The sequence below is a fragment of the Pyxicephalus adspersus genome, chromosome 3, assembly GCF_032062135.1.
Source record: "Pyxicephalus adspersus chromosome 3, UCB_Pads_2.0, whole genome shotgun sequence".
Taxonomy (NCBI): domain Eukaryota; kingdom Metazoa; phylum Chordata; class Amphibia; order Anura; family Pyxicephalidae; genus Pyxicephalus; species Pyxicephalus adspersus.
This window is the reverse complement of record NC_092860.1, coordinates 112,643,532-112,666,919: the sequence shown is the minus strand read 5'-3', so window position 1 is coordinate 112,666,919 and position 23,388 is coordinate 112,643,532. Positions and strand designations below refer to the sequence as shown.

Here is a 23,388-nt window from a genome sequence, read left to right as displayed (position 1 = left end):
TTACAAAAACTGTGCTGTGTCATACTCAGCCATAGTGAGCCCCTGATACAAAGTCCAGTGTTAGAGAGCATTCTGGGGTGAAAACAATTTTCTCCAATGTTAGGAGGGATAGATAATGGTGATTTAGAGCACTAAAGGAAATTAACTTGATGGGGATCTCTTCCCGCACAGTTCCCCACCATACGGTTTCATGGTGTCCCATGACAGTCTTCTTCGTAGAGCTTTGTTCCTGACTGTCAGAGATAGCTGGGGTGCACGTAGTTGCACTCCCTGGGCTTGTATGTCTGTGGAAAGATAAACTACCTTGCTATTAAGTATTTGTACACTATTCCTATTGTGCTCTGACTGTTTGCTTGACCTGGATTCTGTTTAGCCTGCCCCCTGCCTTGACCATTTATTTACTTAGACCTGGATTACATCTGTTGCCCATTCTGATCCCTTCCCACGATGGTCCCCATCTCTTATCTGCTGGACATGGCCTGTCTCCACACCAAAGCCTCTCAGTCCCTCTTCCATGACCTGGTGATACCTTGCAGCAAAGACCTGACTGCTTCAAAGGCTACCAGCACATCACCACTTGTGGGGTGCCCTGGTGAATACTCTGCGCCTCGGAAAATTCTGTGCTACTTGACTGGGAAGAGCCTAACTGTTGGCATAAACCTGACAGGTTGCCAGGGCCAGATTTACACATTTATGAAGTACTTTGCAGTGCTTGCTATTTTTTTCTAGTCTTAAGGCAATACAAATGTGTCCTCATGCTTAACTGTCCTCTGATAGCTATGGGCAGGCCTGAGATGTTGTGAAACTATCACAATATGATTATCATGGTGTTTACCATTGTAGATTACTTGGTAAAGAAATCAGCCCTTAATAAAAAATGCCAGGTCAGCTAAATAGTAGCCTGCACCCTTTACCCTTCCCTCGTCTAAAAATGCAATCACATTTGCAAAAAGAGAATAAAGTTAAAAAGTACTTACTTTTCAGAAGACATTGACATCCTGATTCTAAGGGTGAACCCCTGGAAATACTGAGTATCAAAGATTGGAGATTCTCACCATTTGCAAGATCTTAGAGGAAGGATCATGAAAAAATGCCCTTGCCCATAGTTTTTTACTTAATGTAATGCAGTGTGTTTAGATTTAGGGTTGACCACTAGTACATTTTGGTGCAGTCTTTATCAGGCTATATCAGAAAGGATTGATTGTTACTAAAAGCCAGGGAAGAGCCCCATATTACCAGCTAGGACCAGAAGGACAAGTGGTTTTTCAGCTTTGGGTGGACTGATCCTTAAAATCACCCTGTGTAGTTTAAAAAAATAAAGCTTTAGCCCCTTTATTTGGCACCACCTTAAAAATGAGTCCAATTGGGATATAGCTGTAGGCAATAATCAGTGCCTCCAAAGGGTATAGGTTCTCATTATTTTAATCATTGTACATGTTTTCAATTGTGCCTTCTACTGGCATGGTTGCTCCCTTGGCAATCCAGGAATTATTTTAGTCCATTCAAAAAGTCTGCACCCAAAACTTCTGAGAAAATGAAAACAACTCTTTTAGTCAGTTCATTTAAAAAAGGGGGAAAATGTTCTGACCTTAAGAAAGCCCAGAAAAGTGATTGCAGATAAGGATTGTTTGTATAAAGTCACCAAATATTGTACATGGACAATTTCCAACATGCTGGTAGCAATTGTAGATGAGTAAAAGATCGAATTAATACTTACAGTTAGTGATGGGCAAGAATCGAGAATCAAATCTTTGTGCAGAGGTGTTTTTCTAAGGATGAGCTGATAACTTCCTAACCATCATTCTAAGATATTCCTATCTATAGCCATATTTGAACCTTTGTATTAAAGTAACATTCAAAAAGATGAAGAATCAGAAGGTAATACTTTGTAACAGGGTAATCAAAGTGTAAATATAAACTCTTAACATCAATGTATTGTAAAGTGGTGTATCCTTTAATGTGAGTGTTCAACCAATTAAGTTTTCCAAGGCTTCAAATAATTTACTTGCCTGTATGTCTTTTTAAAGGAAAGCCTTCAAGAACAATCCCAATATTGAAGCATTGTCTTTGTCCCAAATGCAGGGTGCAGCAAATGTTTAATTCTCTTTGAGAAATGGATGCCAACCTGTCCAATCCAGCTAAATACTGCACATTTGGGAAACATGGGAGAAGGTTTAGCAGATGGGTGCAAATGTATGTTATTTATTAGATAAATTCCCAAAAGCCTTGGTTGGATCACCCAGGGAAAGTTTTGTGCTATGCACTTTTTAAGTAATAATGAATGGTCCCCAATTCCTGACCTTCAATCAGACCCAGATATCCAAAGACTGGATGCACAGAGAGCAATTCAATTGACTTATTTTCTCTGTTCTCTTCCACCACAACAACAGTTTCCTAGACCACTCACCCCAATAAAATCCCTGTGTACATGGAATGACCTATTGAGGGATTCTCTCTCCCTAACTTATCAACTTCTACTGGACACACATTTATCAGCAACACCAGCTTATGTTGCTAACTGGGAGAAAGATCTTCACATCTCACAACACAAGTTCTCCTCTGAACAGCTGGAGCACCTCTTGCACTTTGGCCACAAAGCCTGCATTAGTAACAAATACCAGGAGTTGAATTATAACTTATTAACCAGGTGGTACAAGACAACAGTTAGTTAGCTGCCATATATCCTCATTCCACCTGTTGGCACTTTAATAGATTGTAAAGGTTGTTTAAGGTTGTAATTACAGTAGATTTTTATGTTTACATATAGTGCAGAGATTTTTAGGAGATTTCAGATGTATTCAGAGAGAATTCATCATTATCTACACCATTAAAATCATTGTGTAAACCATCTGCTACACTTGAAGCACAAATCCAGATAACTGATTCCTATGCAGACAGCCAAAGCAGAGTCTCTGATGAATATTTCAGGAAACTATTACTATGCTGATAATTAGATCCATAGGGGTTCAGTCCTGAAATTCTGTTAAATGAAAGAGCGCAGAACTGTAATAAACACAATATTCCCACGTGTAAAGCATTGATTCTAAATTTCCCTTTACCTATTATGTATTCCCTTTTCGCTGAATAATATTGAAATTAAAACTTGGAAATTTAAAGATCCAAAATTTAGATGGGAAAAAAAGTTTTTCGGGAATGACCGATCTTGAAAACAAAGAAACAATACTTTTGGAACACAACTGAGGATTTCAAAATTAATTTTTGTTTATTCGCATGTGACAGTTACACCAAAACACTTTTCCAAACAGTAAAGTGAGACAAAAAAAGTTGACTTGCCTTTGATCTGCAATCTGGAAGTACAAATAGAAGCCAACATGAGCATACCTGACGTGTAGAAACCAGCCACAATGTAGTTGTATCTAGTTACTATTTATAATACTCACATTAAACCAACCACATGGTAAACAAAGCAAACCCCCTAAATCATGGGTTTCCCCCTTGCTGCAACCACAAATACATAATAGTTAAAAGAACAATTATAAGGGCAGAATTATGTGCTCATGTGTACAGTGTTTTGGCCATTCCAACTGAAAGATTTAAAAAAAATCAACCTGGTACAAGATTGGTCATATCAAGTATTGCATTTTAGTATTATGTATTCTTCTATCCAGCCAATGGATAGGGCTCTAGTCTAATTTTTAAAAATGACTGGACACCACATACAGCATTTGTTTGTAGTTTTCTGGGTACTTTGTGTGGCATTTTTGGTATCTGAATTTTGAGAGAAATGTGTTTTCCAGCATTTTACCACTTCTCAAAGTCTGGGCTTTCTTCTAAACATCCATCTGTACCTTGACAAACTCTAGAATTGTACCGATATTTAAATCCGTGGGTTACTTCAATTAGCTTCTTAACAAGCTGTGGCCCCCCTCCATTGCAATTCAACCAACTTTGGTTCCACCATCTCTGCTGAAGAATGCCTACCGGTGATTTAAAGTGGGAACACTAAACAGTGTGCTGACTTGAATTTATAGACTTTTTCCTTACTTTAGTATTTCTAATTGTTACACATGTATTAATATTATTATTTATTAGTGCTATGTATTATACAAGTACTGTACTTTCAGTTAGTGGTAAAACTTAATTATCTCTGCAGTACAGTCTTACTTTCAAAGTTCTAATAATGTTGTTCACTGCTCTGCTCTAATGCTTTTGGCTTGCAGGGTACATACCAAGAAGATCTGGACACAATGTAGGAGTTAGGGAATCATGCTTCAATATGTTTTCTGTGTGGGCTTTAAGGACAAAGGCCTCATACCTACTTTTTGTTCAGTAGATTTTATTGAAAAGTAATTTTCAGCAAACATAAAATATGTGATGTGTACTTAGTACATTGAAACAAGGAGTGAGCCCCTGCAGATACTCTCTTTAATAATTTCTGGGAAAGCCTGTGTATTAAACAATTCTGGAGTCAAGTCGTGAGCTATATTTAAACTAACTTATTAACTTTTGTACCATTTACCCCTGAAAGGGAGGAGAACACTTTTTTATACACTAAATAATTCACACGTCTTAAAAATCGCAACTAAAAATGGTGGTTCTTCACCTTGTCTGCAGCAGGGAATTCTTTTTTTTCTTATCTTAGTAGTGATTTTAAGTGATTTCTTCAGAGAGACAAAACAGATGAAAGAAGTTAAGGGACAACAAGTAGCAACAATCCTACAAAAACACCTCAATATGCTGATACAGGGCAATAGGAAATATGCCAAGAGTATTCTGATCCTCATTTACTTTTTGCACTGCTGGTCAGAAAAAAGAAGGACCCAGCAAAACATATTTTAAAAAGTTGTCCCATATATTTTCTGCAGATACTGCACATAGTATAGAAAATTGCAAGGCCAACATTCATCTTTCAAGTCAAAGGAAATATGGTCAGAAAACAAAGAACCAAATAAAATGCATGTAAATTGTTAAAGTAACACCAAGATAAGATAGGGGTAAGTTTGTGTGTACAGTAAATTGGGGGGATTGCACTATTCTTGAACATTTTAGACTGCATGTTTGAGATATGATGAAACTGAAAATGAGGTAAATGCTCAACAACAAATAAAATGTTCTAAAGCATGATATCAAAGAAAAACTATAGATTTAGGAAAAATACTATATACATTGGCCTTTAAAAAAAAAAAAAAAAAAAAAAAGTTCTATGACTCCGTCAAATTCTCTTTAGAACTGGCTCTCAGTAGTTCCCCTCACTGACTCCTACATGACAAATATGTCCTGTAGGGGTAGATATGAGGAACCCTGAACACAGTGTGGGATTTAGGAGACCTCCCAACACCCACTACAGAGACTTTAGGGGACAAATTATCTTTATTGGTGTCTGGTGAGTATTTACTTGCTCCTTTGCAAAAATAATTTTGCTGGCATTTTTAGTTTGGCTTTAAGAAACAGCTCCACGATCATATCAATTTGGTACAAACAGAGAGAAGCATTTCCCAATTCACTTCTACCCCAATGATCAGTTTGCATCATTGTGTCTGTAGCAAGTCATAATCCCTGTCAGACATCAGGATTTAAATCTGGACAGTCTATTACAAATCTCAAATCTTCCTCGACACGTTTCACAGACAAAAGCTGCTCTCTCAGGAGATTGAGATCTAAACATAATATAAATTTATAGAAATCGTACATTACAACACACTATTTGCATTTTAATACATACACATGTTAAATCTTATTCCTACGTACATATTATCGTGATATATTCTGTCTTATTTCTATCTCCTTATAATTTGTATTTGTAATAGTCTGCCCAGGAGCTTTATAATGGTAATATGTAATTTTATTATTATTTTATAAATAATAATAATATTTAATATTATTATTTGTATGATTTTAATATGTTTTGGTTCACTGTATCTGCCTTGAAAGTCCGCATTAGACATCTTGATTTGTGTGACCACTAAGCCAGCAGCTCTGTCCAGAAAAAAAATTCTGAACCTAGAGGAAGCCTAGCCATGATTGGCTCCAACCTTCTGGAGAGAGAACAGAAAGGGGAAACCTGGATAAGGGGTAACAAATGGCTTGCATACATGTAGTTAACATTACAAAAAATAAATCTGATGTTAAGTCCACTATAAAACTATTCAGATCAACCCTATTCTGAAATTCTGTACCTGCATGTGCAGCTCATATATTTAATGCACACATTTATTAAAACAGAAGAATATATGTGGCAAAAGATTGCTGCTTTTATTTTCCTCTAGTGCTGTTTAATATTTTTACAGCTAGTGTATTTATTTTTAATCCTTTTGGTTCCAGGGATTTTACAACCAAATGTATTTCTCTGCAAAGTATATTTCACATTGTAATCCTTGCTCTTGAGGTTTTTGTTTTTTTATAATGATTACTGTTGGAGAAACTGAATCATAGAGATATGGTAACTAAGCAACATTATCTTTTGGACACACTATGTAATGCTGCATATATAACAAATTTAAAATGCTCTGGAACCTTTTCATAGACAAACGCTTTCCACATGTGCTTTCTAAATATAGGATCCATTATCATTAGTGTGATGTTCAAGGTAGCATGGTCTACATATGTTCCCTGCTTGCAGACAGCAATGACGTGTGTAAGTACAAGCTCATTGTGTTATTCAGATGGTACATTAGCTGTTCTGCTAGCATCTCATCAGAAGAAAACTAATAGGAATTCTGGGAGCGTACTGTGTGCCTGTGCTGATTCACTGCCTGCTACCGCACTAATTATTACGGTTAGGGATCTGGACATTAATTCTGACACAGCAACTATTACGCTTCCCAGCAGATATTTACATACTTTTTGTTAGTAGTTGGCAGAAGTTTTATCATCCTAAGAACAAATGATGGCATTAGCATCCATATACCCTTCACATTAATATCAAATCAATCAATCTTTTATTAGTGACCTATAGCATTCAGAATTCATATTTTTTATTCTTACATGATATCTGATCGATTGCTATGAGTTAATAGTTTTACTGCACATCATAACCCCCATGACAACCTTTTCCCTTTCAAATATCTACAGGCATGCTGTAGATGTCATATGCACTAACAGGTGGTATTCAAGGTCAAAACTGACATTGCATGTCTTGCTCTGCGGCAAATCATGGAGATGAGCAATATGAACTCTTCCTATTTTATTATGGGCGGAAGCAATGCAACTTTGGAGGCATACCTTCTATACTTTATTTTCATTTTGCAAATGTCCTTTACCAGTAGACCTTGTAAATGTATGTTATGGAATTTATTATACCTTCATTGTTGACCTTCTACAGCAAATGTGAAAGGCTGATATGTAAAGAAGATAATTAACTTTAAGCAGGCCACATTTTACAATCTGATTATACAAACTTTATACCTTTTTTTTTAGATATACCAATACATTTGTTTTGTGAGGCTTTACGATAGAAAAAAAGTTTATTTTTGTTTACCCAATACAGTCTAGTCAGACTACGTGTATATTCCCACTACAACTACAAATGTCCACATTTATATCCAGCAACACTCTTATGTACTAAATGTTTACCATGGCCCTCAGCTGGGCAGCTAGGGGTACAGATCTGTGGGTAAGATCCGCTATAAAGACAGTACAAGACAGTAAACTTATACACATATAATGGCTGCTCAGATTCGCTATAATGACAGTACAAGAAAAGACACTGAACAAAATTAAGATGGCGTACAACAGTGGGAAGTATAAACATGAACTAGTGCATTTAATAGATATTTTACTTTATAGTTCTCATTTTATTCTCCATTAATAACCACAACTGTGTTGTTAAAAGGTTATGGCTCCACAAAACAGTGTCTTTCATGTTTGATCTAAAATTAATTATAGAAGCTCCACTGGAATCCAGCACAGCATGCTGTTCCAAGTTATTTTTTTCACTGTCCTTATATAGCAAATTTCTATCTGCTGACCTTGTGAAAAAACAGTATTGCAACAATTTCTGGAAGTTCTTTAGAAACACAATTCCATTTTATATATAAAGTTACTAATGAAGTTTAGGGGAAACAACAATTTTTAATTTTTTGTGTTCTTTCTGTACCTTATATCTATATCCCCTATTGATCTGGCTGTTAACTGTTTTTTTTCTGTTTCCTTTAACAGGTCAAGCTGCTCTGCAAAAAGAGTGGTTAGAAGGTTGATATGAACCATTTAACACTGAAAGGGGTGCTCACAATGGCCTGCTTTTTTTTAAGTCTTTATTCCAAAAGGAAGAGGAACATACTGCTGTAACTGCTTAAAAGGATTAACAACAGTAAGGTTTTAATGTATTATGTAGTTATGTATAAACAAATCTATTATTCCATCTAACATTCCCTTCTCTACAGGCATTGCTATCCAAGGGTGGAAACATTTCTTCTCCTTAAATACAATACAGCAAATATAGTCACCCTAAGACAGGAAATGTGCTACTGGCCTAATTACCTGGTGAGAATAAAAGACTATATAAAGAAAACTGGTGCACCCACTATATCCAAGCTGCATTATTACATCCTTGTTCTTAGGTTTAGATTTGCTTTCAGGGCATTGCTGCTAACATACAGGTTTGTGTTTAACCTCTTGGGCGTTACACTGATGTCTGGATTTCTGTACCAAAAGCGTTACACTGTTTTTAATGAAATTTTTTTTTTTACATTTTAGACCTGTAAGTTACAGAAATATGTCCAAACAAGGGTCTAGTAGATATCATGAATATAAAAAAAAGGTTGAAACACACAATCATGTAAAAAAAAAAAATGTACTTTTAATAAAATCCTATCCTATTTTTTTTTGCATAGAAATTTTTGTTTATATTGTGGGCTTGTAATTCTTAGGATTAATTCCCGGATATGATAATTATATTTATTTATTATATTAAAATCATAAATTATAAAATAATACATAAATATAAATATTAATTTAAAACAATAATGAAATAATAGACAACAATGTAATCTAAAAATAAAATTAAAAATGTACTTTTATTTTTATTTCATGTTGTGTGGTGTTTTTGTACTGTAAAAACCATTTAAAAGCGGATTACATTGTAATCTGCTTTTAAATTTCCCTCCCTGACACACCCCCATACATCACCAATCACATCACTGGAAGATGACTCATCCTCCGGGGTGATGTGAGGGGGGGGTGATGTGAGGGGGGGATTTCCCTGCCCAGCGCACACAGACACAGACAGAGATGCTGGAGGCTGCTGCTGCTGGCATCTCCGGAGAGATGCACAGCACAATGCAGGATTTCTGTATTGTGCTTGACATCTCACTGCAGATGCCAGCAGCAATAGCAAATCTTTTATTGCTGCAAGAGGAGCTGCGGACACTGGGTAAGTATTTCCTTTCAGTTGTAATCCGATTGTCATACAATGTATGACAATCGGATTGCAATATAACATTTGTTTACATTTAACCACCTGGTGAGAAAAACTCGGGGTTAACCCTAATTGCAAAAGTTTTTACCCGGGTTAACGGCAAACTCCGGCCTTTAGGCCAAATACAGCCTAGCCAGTAGTTTGTTTCGGCCTAACGCCCCCTGGCCGATCCGGCCTAATGTCAGCCGGCAACTCGCAGGTGTTAACACGTCTGCCGCCGGGGTAAATAGGGAACATTTCCTCTCCTCCGTATGCATTGTGGAGGAGAGTGCTTTCCCTTCAGCGGCGTTCTTGGTGGGGGGCGGGACTCGAGAGAGAGTGTGGCCTAGTGTGCTCCTGCCTACCCCTGAAATGGCCTAGTGGCCAAAAAAGATTGCTGGCCTCTGGTCTAAGGTCTAGTTGTTTTCTTCTTTGCTGTCCACTTGCATCACACCTGCTGATTGTCAGTGCTAGCATTTGATATCCTGCACTTTGTTTTCAATAGAAAATTCAGTTTCCACTCACCTTTACATTATTCTTCCAGCACCATCTGGAGTCCTTCCGAAGTAATGCTATTGTCATAAAGGACCCAGTCTGTGGGTTGCTGTACAGGGCATGCAAGTTTTTCACAACAATAAAGTGCGCTAGAGTTTACTAGGCATAAATGAGCAGGTAAACAGTGTGCCTTATTTAATAGATAATATAACCATCAAGTCATCTTTTTACTTCCCAAAAGGTGCAGAGGTAAGTTGATCCTTTATGCCTCTTCTCTGGCCTATTGGGAAAAACAGGGTAAAGAAAGCTTTGAATCCCCTGCTATTTTTACCTTTTTTCTAGGTAGCTTTAGAAGTGACAAATGCTGTTTTATCAAACAGTAATGGACCCTCCATGATGGAAAACTAGCTAATAGTTTGATCTGGCTAGAGACCACATATGATACAGCAGTGTAACATTGGCCAGCAGTAGGAAACTGGCCAAAATTAACAACAATTGAAAGTTGTTCAGGCAAGGGATTTACTACAAGAACTAAGAGACTGCAGATGACACAGCAGTCTAAAATTGGCCAGCAGCAGGGTATCATCAAAAGCAAAACAATGCCTAAATTTACTAGAGATAAAAAGCAGAAACAAGAACTAAAGTACTACAGGGAATACATCATTGTTAAACTGCCCAGTAAGAACCCGATTAGGCACTCCTATGCAAAAAAAAAAAACAAGAAAATCAACACAAAGTAAAAACATAATGCACCTAAGAAATAAAACCTCAAAGTTCCATGCCTAAATAAAAAGTCATTTTTTAAATGGGATCATTGCAAGAAAAAAGAAAAAACATAACAGATAACCATGCACTCCAATACAAACCCTAAAACAAATGCCCATTTTTTAAGGGAAGCTTTCACACAAAAAAAAACATGTTTTCTTTGCATAGGACAGCAGCTAGAAGGTAAAATGTGACTGATGAGCTCAAATAAGAATAAAAATATTCAGAATTAAAGTAGTTTAAAACTGACTCATCTCTCTGTGCAATTTGTCAACTTTCCCTAGAACAGTTTCAAACGCGGTGTCGCTATGGGTATTTCCAGAAAGGCTACCTAGGTCATTGCATTGGGCATCTCGGCTGCATAGGCCAGCACCCTGCCTCTCACTAGATACTTTAAAAACAAAATGCATTGCATTCTAGGGCCAAAGGACTTTGTTTTATAAAGATATCAGCCAACACCAGCCACAATCATCAGACATAGTAATCCCCTTCCAGACAATTGTATCAAAATGCAGGATAGAGAGCTCTGCTCTGCTTCAATTTAATTGTTGGGCAGGAATACAGCCTGACCAGGAAGCACAGCTGGTTCCAGCTGGTTGCTAGAGGTGCTCAATATGAGTTCCAATCATTGACAGGTAAAGTAAAGCTGCCTCATCTAGCTCCCAAATTGGCTGAGCGGCAGAGCTCATGTCAATCCAGGAAGTGGAGAGCACACCTGTCACCTGTCCCTGGCTGCCTATTTTGGATTTGACTAAACAATGACAAGGGCTTCACACACCTGGGTAGAGCCTCTGTCACAGGGGACTGCAGGCCCTGGAAGAGATTGCCATGGGATTTGGAACTGGCTAGACTTGCAGGTAAATAGAATTTTGTTCTGTCTTTGTATGGATTATTTATCCCTATTTTGAGAATAGATAAGGGGTACTCATCCCTCTTAAAAAAAAAACATAATATAGTGGTTTCATAGTGGGGATGAGGCTGGGGTATGATTTTACCAAATGGAAGGGGCTAGATTTTGTCCTCTTTCTTCTTTTGCAATCCAGAATCTAAAGCAGCAGTCGCCAATCTTTTTGGTCCCAAGGACCACTAAAATTACCAGATCCTGACCGCGTATGTACGGGGAGCCGGTTGTCAATGAAAGGGGAGGAACGTCCCCCATAATGACGTCATAACCCCATAACCCGCCCACTCTGCCATCGCAGTTTTGAGCCAGTGATAGGAGAGTGGGCGGGTTGTGTCGTGAAACACAGCCCGCCCACTTCTCTGAGCCAGGGGTTTGCACAGGGGACGTGGCCTGCGGCTCTGGCCGGTGCGTCCCCCCAGCGGGGTCCTTCTTCTGACTTTGCTCGGGGGTGCACCGACCAGAGCTGTGGACCCCCAAAATCTTCTCGCAGACCACCAGTTGGTGACTGCTGATCTAAAGGACATTTTATGGATAGAAGGGGGCGCACACACACACTTGGTGCCCCCATTTCCTATCCAAAAAGTTCCTATCACAGATCTCTGCAGGACCAGGGGATCTGTGCCTCCTTCAGTGTCACTCACCGTACACTCCCCTGCTGGCAGCACCAGCTCTGCTAAGGCATCATCTCCGCAGCTCACTTCCTGGTCTAGATCATGTGACTCCCAGTCAGCTGCTCCACTACCTCAGAGTGTTTCGCAGACCCGCTCCCCCTGCAGGTGGAGATGTGAAAATCACCAACCTCTAGTCTCCAGGACCCCTCTGGTGGTAGGATAGGATGCAGCAGGTCACATGGCCCCATCCATCACATGACCAGTTCTTAAAAGAAAGTGAATGGCAACAGGAAGTTGCCCGAACAAGGAGTTCCTTTGGCTCTGCTTCTGGGTTCCTGTTGTTGGTTTCTCTTGTTCCTGATTCCTTGTGTATCGACCTCGGCTTGACTCTTGTTCCTGATTCCTTGTGTATCGACCTCGGCTTGACCTTGACTACTCCTGATTGCTGCCTGCCCTGACCTCTGGCTTGACCTTGACTACTCCTGATCGCTGCCTGCCCTGACCTCTTGCTTGCCTGACTACTCTCTGTTTCTCATTCTGGTACCACGTATTGTTTCTGCCGTCAGCAGTTACCTGTCTCTGCGTGCATGGAGGCCGCAACCTGGCATTTGCCCGCAGCGCAACACCCTCACCTCTAGAGGCTCTGGCGCAGACCGGCCAGCTGCTTAGACTCTGTGCCCTGTGCACGTCTCTACCAACTGAGCTGGTGACACAAAGGGTCCACCATCCTGCTTTGCAGCTACTGTGACAGTTCCTAAGCCCAGGAAAAAAAAAAGAAAAAGTTTTTCAGCATTGGGATTAGTTAGTTTTGTCTTGTACTGTCTGAGGGACCATGTTCCAGCTGTCTCCGTGATTCTTGACTTACCAGAGTAGTAGTTGCCAACCTTTCAGACCTCACGGACCACTAATCCACAGAATCTGGACCGCGCATGTGTGGGGAGTCATGTTTCGCTCAAATGGAAAGAAACTTCCCCCAGAGTAACCTCATTATTAATATTATTATTATTATGTGCATGTGATGAGTTTATGCGTGAGGAAGTCAGTAGTAGGTCGTCGGAGGAGCAGAGAGAGCGGCTGGGGGATTTTTTTTTTATCAGGTCAGAAAGGTAAGTGGGACAAGAACAGTGGAGGGATTTGAAGGAAAAGCACAGGAGCTTGAATTTGACTGTCCCCCCAGGATGTTTAGCAAGCAGGTCTTGCAATGGGAGAGTGTGCGGGTTGTGTCCGTACAGGGGACAGATCCGCAGATCCCCAAAATCTTCTCTACCAGTTGGCGACTGCTGCACCAGAGAATGTTTCAAGACCTCTTTTTTGGAAGGAAGCAGAAGATGAGTGTGGATGATGTAGATTTTCCACAGTATTGTAACAAAAATCACCAAGATAATAAAATAAAACATAGTTGTGATGTCTTAAGAGAATGTCAGTGAATTGAGAAGTTGTTATACACTGCCTATACATTCTTGTAGAAGAGGCTAATGCCACCATCACTGTTGTATTAGTAGGTTTATTAAATAACAAACACCAAAAAACTAAATGGGGAATTGGTCAACATTTTCTTTGGGTGGGGGTGCACTTTAACAGCATGTTGTTAAAATCTAGGTAATGAGAGATATAGACTAGGGTCAGATCTCTGCCTCAGTTTCCTTTTCCAGAGGCCATTGGTGGTTACACCCTGGTTCATACTTTTATATAGGTGGTCACTCCTCTTCAGACGTGGTTTCTTTTTTTGGTACATTGGTTTTTCATTGACACCCTGTAGAACTGATTCTAGAGGTTTCTTTTTTTGTGCCTAATATTCTTTTCGGGATTATCTCATTCCTGCATTTTAATGCCCCATGGTAATGTTCATGCACCTTTAAATGGATTTGATAGAAAATGAGATGTTAGTACTTGCCATGAAATAATTTTCTAGGAGTCCATAGAGAGACTGCTTACCAATGTGTGTACAATCATTATTTTTTTAAATTTTATGTTCCTGCAACTAAAAGTGAACTTTTACAAATCACACACAATCACCTTGACTTGTGAAAAGCCCTCTATCCATCAAATGAGCCAGGGTATTGCCTACTGTCTTAGCATCTCTCTTCTTTCCAGGGCTTTTGTCAAGCGCTGCAGAAAGAGTTTCCTTTCTTTCAGGTTCTTCCTGGCTCAAGATCAGGTTTTCCACCAAAAAAAAAAAAAAAACTGCACATGCATGGGGTTGAGTAAAGTACTTGTTTTTTTTACATTAGGTTAGGGCCCCCTGGTGAACATGCCCGATCCTAAGCATGCACAGAAGGAGAAGCTCACAGCCTATGGGTATAGGTGTCATAGGTATCCCAAAAGGCTGCTGTTTTTTTTTTTACATTAGGTTAGGGCCCCCTGGTGACACATGCCCGATCCCAGGCATGCGCAGAAGGAGAAGCTCGCAGTCTCTGGGTATAGGCGTCATAGGTATCCCAGGAGGCTGAGGGTTTCTCCTTCAGTCTTAACATCTGCAGCAGGGAGGGGACCTCCTCATAAAAGATAAAACAAAATATTTTATCATGTAAATAGATAGCCACCCTTTTATATAATGTTGGAAATGTGATGATAGGTCTGCTTTATGCAAGGCTGGCATGTGATGGGTATTTTAGGCCCTAGAAAATGGCTTGCAGTTGATGTGCTAAAATCTTACTGCCGTAGTCATACATTGCCTATTCAATAAAATAGATTTTTCTGTGTCACTGTCTGTATCTGTCATCTGTTAACCCCTATTTATTGTACAGCACTGCATATTATGTTGGCGCTATATAAACACTGTTTATTAATAATAAATAATAATATTTTGCATGTGTAGTCCTCACTCAGAAATAGATTTTAATAAGCACACATAATTATATTAGACATAATAGCTGAAGATTTCAGTGAACCTGAATGAGTGCTTTAAGTGAATATAAGTTAATCGATTTGGAGCCAATCCTTGGAAGGATTCACTGAAACACAAATACAATGACGTCAGCAGAATAAAAAACATTTTCTTACCAATAATGCCCTCTAATGGTTGCTTTCCGGTACTACATGTTACATATCCAGTGAACACTGAATACTGATCAAGCAGGAAATCCAGGATCAGGAGCTAAAGCCTGGCACGCCATGTTTAATAATGGCAAATAACACTATGTAAAAGATTTACTAGAAACTCCTCATGATTCGTGATATAAAAAATAAGAATTCTCCAGGATGTTCTAGCTATGCGTAATGATAATAATTGTTTTTTTCTTTGTAATTATTTTGCCGAGGAACACGTGACAGGTGATTGATAATAAGCTTGCGTGCTCGCCGACGAAGGTAGCTGGGTGGAGCTGAAGGGATGACGTCACTGCGAGCTGGCGCGGTAAGAGTAAACTCTCTGACATGGCGGGAGGCGGGAAAAGAAGAACACGAGATGAGCAACAGGTGAGCGCCGAGCCGAGCACAGGGAGCGCAGGCTGTGGCAGGATGAATGCAGGGCGACGTGTGAGAGGCTGCCGGCGGTCCGGACATGTCATACACATTACCTGAGGGCGGCTGGAGTCCATTTCATGTCTGTCAGTGAGCGCCAGGGGATCAGCGGCTGGATAGCTGCACTGAGCCCTACAGAACCAGCGCCACCATACAGAAAGCGGACCTAAACTCTCATTGTTATCTTACATTACCAGGGAGTCCCCGGGTTACATATCTGATAGGGACTGTAGGTTTGTTCTTTAGGAGGAAGTAAAACCAAAAATAATACACTTCCCTTCAATCCCGCAGACTATCGGTCCACATTTCTTCCATCGGGTCCTGGTATCCGTCTTTAGGCCGGCAAGCTAAGCTCCACCATCTACTGTCTGTACTTCTTCCTGCGTCACCTGACCCAGGTGCGAGATCCAGTGATGTAGATGGGGAAAAACTTGGCGATCTTGCTGCGCATGCGTGAGATAATTTCTTTCCCTTTTGGCAAAAGGGCTCCTTCTGTGCATGGCTGGGATACTCGGGCTTGTGCAGGAGAAGCCACGAGCCTCCCGGGATGTGACATAAGTATCCCATTCATTCATTTAGAAATGAATAGAATCCAATAGAGTTTAAAGAAAAAAAGCAAGTTGCATTTAAACACAAACAAAATTTTTTTACCTTACATAAAAGGGTTGTCTAACCTTTTATGTAAAATGAAAATTCTGCTTTTAGCTGTGCTTTAGGTTGAATTTGTATGTAAGTACAAACAGGTACATTATTTTAATAAATGAAATTAGCACAGATGTTTGTCTCATCAACCTCTGGAGCAAGCTGTGCTTTGATATTCAAAAAGAAACAACTGCAGAGTTTGTCTGGATCGTTAAAGAGTTACAAGAGGCTGCAGAAGAGCTCACCCCCTAATATCACCCTCAACCTCAGCTGTGTTTAGCAAAAGATTTCTTCTGCAAGTCATGCAAACTGCCCCTCCCCCCTTCAAGCCTCCATCCTGCACAGGGCAAGCAGGGAAGCGCCTTTCATACCTAGGAGTCGTCCGTATGTTAGATGTCCTTAATTCGGGGACTGCCTGCATAAGGTAAAAATGACTTATTTATCAGGATTGAGTTTAAAACCCCTTTAAAAAAACATAAAGTCCATCCTCTTTCTGGCTTGATTGCCATATTGACGAAGACAGAATAGGAATGCTGAGGCTGTTAGGATACATCAGGTTTCTAGCTGCCTTTTTTTTTTCTTCAATGGGGGAAAAAATGCAGATCTCTTATGTGCAGTGAGATTGACACTTTTTCCCCCTTCTACATCACCTAATCTTACACCCGAGCAGTGTGAGATCAGGTGACATGAAAAAGGCCAAAGAAGATGGTACCATCATTTCCTCTGCGCCAGAACCAAGGAGGATACTGGGATGACACCGGATCCAGGAAACCACTGGATGAATAAAAGGCTCTACAAAGAGATTTTTTTTTTTCCAGTTTACTTCCACTTTAAGAATGGCCAGCACCAATAATTCAGCTAAATGATCCATATGTAGATGTTAGATTTTTCTCATTGTGCAAAACCTTACAAGTGTCTGACCAGCAAAAGGCTTGAAGAAAACGTATGGGAAAGCTTACACCTGAAAAGAATCAGATATTTTCCCATTACTGACCTCTCAGGTCTTGTCCTGCACCATCTGTAGGTGTAGGCAGCCATCTTGGTAGAGGCAGGGCTTTGCTTCCTCCTGCCAGATCCTCCCGCATGAAGAACAATTACAATGAAGATATCCACAAATCTCCTAAAACTAGGAATCTGAGTCAACAAATATATAATTGATTAGATGTTACAAGGACAGATACTTCTAAGGTCCTGGGTTCCCTATCCTAGCTCTCCTTGCATTTTGCAAAACACTGAGCCAGAACAAAAGGACTGGAAAGAGATGAAACTGAACTCTAAACTTCAAAAATAGTCCTCTATAGTTTTCACTTATGTTTGCTTACATTTTTTTGTCTTTGGTTTGCAGAATGGTGACCCAGGAAAGGGCGATGTTAAGAAAAGACGATCTGATCCGTCCGATGTCCCTGTGAGTTTACGTCAGGAAGTGGAATCCTTGTACAAGCTTACTATGCCAGAAGATTTCTATACCTTCTGGACATTTTGCATAGAGATTGACCCAAAGGCTCCGTCTGGTAAAAATACAATTTATTTTTATTATTATTTCAAATATCCAACTATTCTAAGTGGTAACAATAATATTCACCACTATACCCTCATATCTGCCTATCTGCAGACTAATAGTCAGTCTTAGAGCAGTCGTTCAGACTACATTGGAATAATATTTTGTATGGGATGCTTCATACATTAGGAACATTTTTTTTTTTTTTATACCCATGAGATGGAGAAGGTGAGCTGGTAAAAAATATTTATATTTCTTTGGGTAAATAACCTGACTGGACCAGGGACATACAGCAAATTTTTAGGAGTTTGGGGGTTTATGTTATAAAACTTTTTATAGACTGATCAGATTTTTATAAATAGAAACAGTGACAAAATATGGAGGAGAATCCAATGGGAATACTTTGCTACTTTACGACAGAATGTGTAGGTTTCATATTAGAGTTTCCTGATTTTTTGGCATTCCAACTATATCTGTAAAGGATGTAAAACCTCCCCGGCTTCTTCTGGTCCTGGCTGACTATAGAGACCCAAGACTGGGTTTGAACAGACAGTTTATAAACCGCTTTTAACCTCCCTGGCGTTCTTATTCCATCCAAAAAAATTTTTTTGCATGGAAATTTATTTTACATTGTAGGCTATAATTCTTAGGCATTACTCACCAAAATATGTCCAATATTTAATAATTTTAATACATTTAATAATAAACAGGGTGCAGCATCGCTTACTAATTCTATGAATGAGAACTCGGAGCCTCACAGGATACCTACGTCACGCATCCCAGGAGGCTTTTGGCTGTTCCTTTTGTGCATGCCCGAGCATCTTGAAGGAGCCCTTTTGCCAAAAGGAAAAAAAAAATTGCAGATCTCACACGTGCGCAGTGAGATTGGCAAGTTTTTTTCCCATCTACATCACCCGATCTCACGCCTGGGTCGGGTGACGTAGGAAGAAGAATCCGAAGAGGAGAAGATGGTGGCGCCTAGTGTACCGGCCCGAAGACCTCTTCCAGGGGAAGAGCATGTCGTGGGCACTGCTGGGGACTGCCTCTTGAACTTGGGAACCAGGTAGGTCTTTTAAACGCCCTGGAAAATCACAATCTGGTGAAGTCAGAAATAGCTGGGCAATTAGCATTTTCAGAACAAGGACACCATTTCTATAAAAATAAACAATTTTTTATAGCACCAACATATAACGCAATTCTGTAACATAAAGAGGGGCTTCAAATGACAGACAGATACAAACCTTGATACCCAAGAGGAGGAGAGAATCTTCACCAAAGAGCTTACAGTTTTAAAATTATCCATAAGGAAAGTGGCTAGGAGCCATGGGATCTGTAGCAATCATGTCATTATTTTATTGGGAAAAAAGTTTAATATGAATTGACCAGGAAAAAAAAATAAGCCTAGTCTGTATTCTGGAAGGCCACTACCTCCTAATTATTTGGTTCTGGATGCAGTGAAGTGAAAGTGGATGGTTCTTATCTGTATGTTTTTGTTGTACTAAAACATCATTTTATTGGGGTGCCACTAAATCAACTTTGCTTTTGAAAATACAGATTTGCAGTAGTAGAACACTTTGTATTGACTTGGGATAGTGTTGATTGTGGAGTTAAAACATTATTCTTTGTCACTAAAGTTACAATTCTCTGTTTTCAGATGTTCTGAAGAACAGCCTTGGTCTTCAGCTTGTAGGCCCATATGACATTCTTTCTGGTAAACACTCATCTAAAAAAACTGATGTAAATTATAATCTGCACTGGAGGTTTTTTTATGACCCGCCAGAATTTCAGACCATTATTATTGGGGACAGCAGGACACAATTTCACATGGGATACTACAGGTAAGACATTTTAACAGGGACGACGTAGAAAAATAATGTTAAGCTGTTTTTGTGGTTGAGCAGTTTGAAGTTTGATCACCGGTAGGAAAGTGCTAAATGTGTATTTGTTTTTTGTGTGTGTATATATGGAGACATTGGATTATAAATCTTACATTAAGTACATTTGTTCATGCAACCTCATAAAATTAAATACAGGATAAAAAATGGGACTTTTTAGGCATTGATATCGATATTTTTTGTTTAGTAGATTACCAGAATATCTTTAAAATTACACTCAAATTTCTTTGTGAAATAGACAATATATGTGCATATCACAGAGTGATCAGAAAGGGAATTTGAAAGGCACAGAGTGATCAGAAAGGGTATTTGAATGGCACATGAGTGATCAGAAGGGGAATACCGGTATGAATGGCACATGAGTGATCAGAAAGGGAATAATCTTTCAGAATCTTTTTTTTTTTTTCTAGATTTTCCTCCTTTAAAATTGGGTGCGTCTTATATTCTGGAGCGTCTTATACGGCGAAAAATACGGTACATATATACGTTTATTCTGGTAGTCTTACTAACAAAAAAAAAATTATAATAATGCCTAAAAAATCCTCTTAATTCGTTTTATTTTCTATTGTATAGTTAGAGTGCTGCTACCTGACATTTTTTGTGCTGTCATTATATTTAATTATTTCCAGGTTAGAAAGTAAAATCTGCCCAATGTGATCTTTGTGCTTCAGTGTGTGTGTGTGTGTATTATGTTTTATACATTGGACAGTCTCCTATTATATTGTTATTGGCTGGTTATAAATATCAAAGACTTAGTTTACTTTTACATTCTAGAGATTCTCCTGAAGAGATGCCAATTTTTGTTTGCACAAATGAAGCCATTAAAGGGTGTAGCATCACTCCAACTGGAGATAATGTATTTTCTGCTGTCAGGTAAGTGTTCCTCACTTTGGAATGATTTTTTTTGTTCTTAGGAGTAATGAGTTTCCTTTTTTCATCCTTTGTTCTTTTTCATCTATCAGGCTATTTGCAACAAAAAGGTTAAAAGAAATTGCTGATAAGAAAACAGTTGCAACAGTGAAAGACTTAATAGAGAAACTAACAGAAGCTGCAAATAAATTGGGCTACTCACTGGAGCAGAAATCTAACTCCATGAAACGGAGAGACAAGAAAGTTAGTAATTGTATTTATTTTATATACATTGTAACTGTTAGCTGTTTATTCAATCAGCCTTCATCCACCTATTGATGTCACCAGTGGTGTACACACAGGTCACTAGCTTGCTTCCACACCACTAGTGAGATCACACACAAAATGAACTCCTTTATTGATTACATATTTTCAGACCGCTACCTGAGATATTGGTTCCTCCTTCTACAATAGGCACACATTCAGGAGTATAACAGTCCTACCACCTATGCCCCTCAGTTATTATTTCCTACCCTGCAGGACGCTATGGTCACATTTTTTTTTTTTCTGACTGTTTGTTAGTCCTTTGGCAGTTCAGCCTGCAGAAGAGGGGTTCTTCTCACCTTCATGCTTTTGTTCCTGGAACTGTTGGCATGATAACCTATGCTACTTGGGGCAAGAATTCAGGTAGGGGGAGGTCATTCACACATCCGGTAATAAAAAGGAGGGCAACATTTATGGGTTCTGTTGAGTTGCAGAGAATCTCAAGCAAGTAGGTACAGCCTAGATCTGTAAGCCAGATAACCGTTGTTTCTATAGGAAACTGAATCCCTTCTCTATTTCCCTGGTACAGACTGACTTGGGCTATGTTCACAGCGGTGAGGTTGTGGTTACTGCTTCTCCATACCAGGGATCTGCTGCCTCCCGGGTGATGCTGCATGGTAGTAATTCCATAGGTAATGAATAGGGGGGGGCAGGGAGTGGTAGTTTTATTCACTGCCGTCAGCTGCCAAATGAGCAGATGCTAGTGCAAGTGTTTGAGTGGCTTCTGGAAGCCACATGGGGATTAATCAATCCTGAAGAAGGTCTGAACTCGTGATCAGCGTCTGAGGTTCTGTGCAGGACCCGGGAAATACCATTCTGAAGTGGAAGTGCCTTAGTAGTAAGGCTGAGCATGTAGAGGGGTAAGCAGATATAAAATATATATACGTGTGTGCAGTGCTCAACCCATACATTTGGGTGAGAGAAATTGTAGGTGGGTGGCCACCCCTGTATTGTGACTAAAACTCATCAGTAACCTCCCAAAAATAGCCGGGTGGGTGGTGCACCCAGCTAAAAGGGGCTGGGGAGAACACTGGTGTGTTTAAAATATATTTTCTTAGTTTTGGACAGCAAGTGTTGACATAAATAAGTCATAAGTCATAAATGGTATTTTGGCCTCTGCCGGGATTATATTCAAATCCCCAATATTGATCATTATTGCTGTAGCTGGCCTGATAGAAATATTGATTGAAGTTTGAAGGATATTTTTGTAGTCTTTAGAGTTTTCACATTTTTATTGTGGTCACCATGACAGGATTGAATACGATTTTGTTCTTTGTAAGTGGAGCCTTTGTCCTGGCAGATTATAAACCTTATCCGGCTGTAGTTGGGTTTTAGTTTTCCTTGTAAAAAAAAAAAAAAAAAAAAAAAATATATACATACATACATACATACATACATAATACATAACAGAGTTGGAGGACAAGCACTTGTTAGTTCATGACATTCAGCTTTCATTTATTTTTCTGTAAACCCCCCCCCCCCCCCCCTTTCCCCATCAGGTGGTGACCAAGTCTTTCCATGGTGCAGGTCTGGTGGTCCCTGTAGATAAGAATGATGTTGGCTACCGAGAACTTCCTGAAACTGATGGTAAGATTTGCCATTGTTTACAATATTAAGATGTGGTTTGGTTGTCCAAAACGCAGGCATGTAAATATGTGGGTCTGTTCACAAACCAATGTTATAAAACAGGTCTATAGCAGGTCATGATGTGTTTTTAAGCTAAGAACCGCACAAGAAATATAAACGTGATCTAAGTAGCTTTAATTGCTTTGATAAGGAAAGATCCAAAACCTGAAGGAGAAACGCATGCATTGTATTTGTAATTCATTTGTTCTGGAATCTTTTTATATTATCATCTGCTTCAGTCTCGGGCATAAAATCTCTGGTATTACGATTGTCTTCAGATGACTCTAGATATTTTCATTATCTCTGTAATTGGCCAACCTTCCTTCAATGTTTTTTAGTTTCTGTGCAGCCTCAATATACACATACAGATAGATCAAATTGGCAGTACTACCTAGGAGTCGTCCGTATGCCGGATTACTTTAACTCGGGCACTACCTGTATTTACAATCTGTGCTATTTTGTTCCTTTTATAGAAATCTTCACCCGCACAATGTTCTCTAGCTGGAAAATATTTATTGTTTCTTGTATGACTTTTGCAGTTTCCTAGTCACCTTTTTTAGATATGTGATACACTTTATATAAACTTGAATTCATTGCAACTGTGTTTTAAATTTAGAATAATTTTATTTAAAAATGTTTTAAACGTTATAGTTTCTACTAAAGCTGTTGGAACAACTTATATTTTATATATTTTTTTTTTCCATGTGTATGTATGACCGATTACCGTATTTTTTGCCCTATAAGACGCAAAACTGGGGGGGGAAGTTGGTGTGTCTTATACGACAAATGTGTTATAAAATAACCAAAATAAGATACTCACCCGATGCTGGCTGCAGCGTGTGTCTCCTCTCTGGCTGCAGCGTGTCTCTCCTCCTGGCTGCAGTGCAGAGCGAAAGAAGCCAACACAGCGCCCCCTGCTGATTCCTGCCCTAACTGCTGTACAGTGGGAAAAAGATAAGAAC

The 23,388-nt window shown here is 39.2% G+C and overlaps 1 protein-coding gene across 2 annotated transcripts in view; it reads left to right on the top strand.

The window, feature by feature from the left end:
* The first annotated feature begins 15,415 nt into the window (after positions 1 to 15,415).
* The window catches only part of HPF1 (histone PARylation factor 1), a 10,091-nt gene continuing 2,118 nt past the window's right edge, over positions 15,416 to 23,388 (top strand). The window contains exons 1-6 of one of the 2 annotated variants that reach the window (XM_072406046.1): positions 15,416 to 15,485; positions 17,580 to 17,745; positions 19,387 to 19,570; positions 20,402 to 20,500; positions 20,590 to 20,740; positions 22,300 to 22,387. In XM_072406046.1, the coding sequence (XP_072262147.1) occupies positions 15,462 to 15,485; positions 17,580 to 17,745; positions 19,387 to 19,570; positions 20,402 to 20,500; positions 20,590 to 20,740; positions 22,300 to 22,387 (712 nt within the window). In that variant the 5' untranslated portion in view covers positions 15,416 to 15,461. Of the gene's footprint in view, positions 15,548 to 17,579; positions 17,746 to 19,386; positions 19,571 to 20,401; positions 20,501 to 20,589; positions 20,741 to 22,299; positions 22,388 to 23,388 lie in introns of both variants that reach the window. The other variant, XM_072406045.1, reaches the window with a different exon arrangement.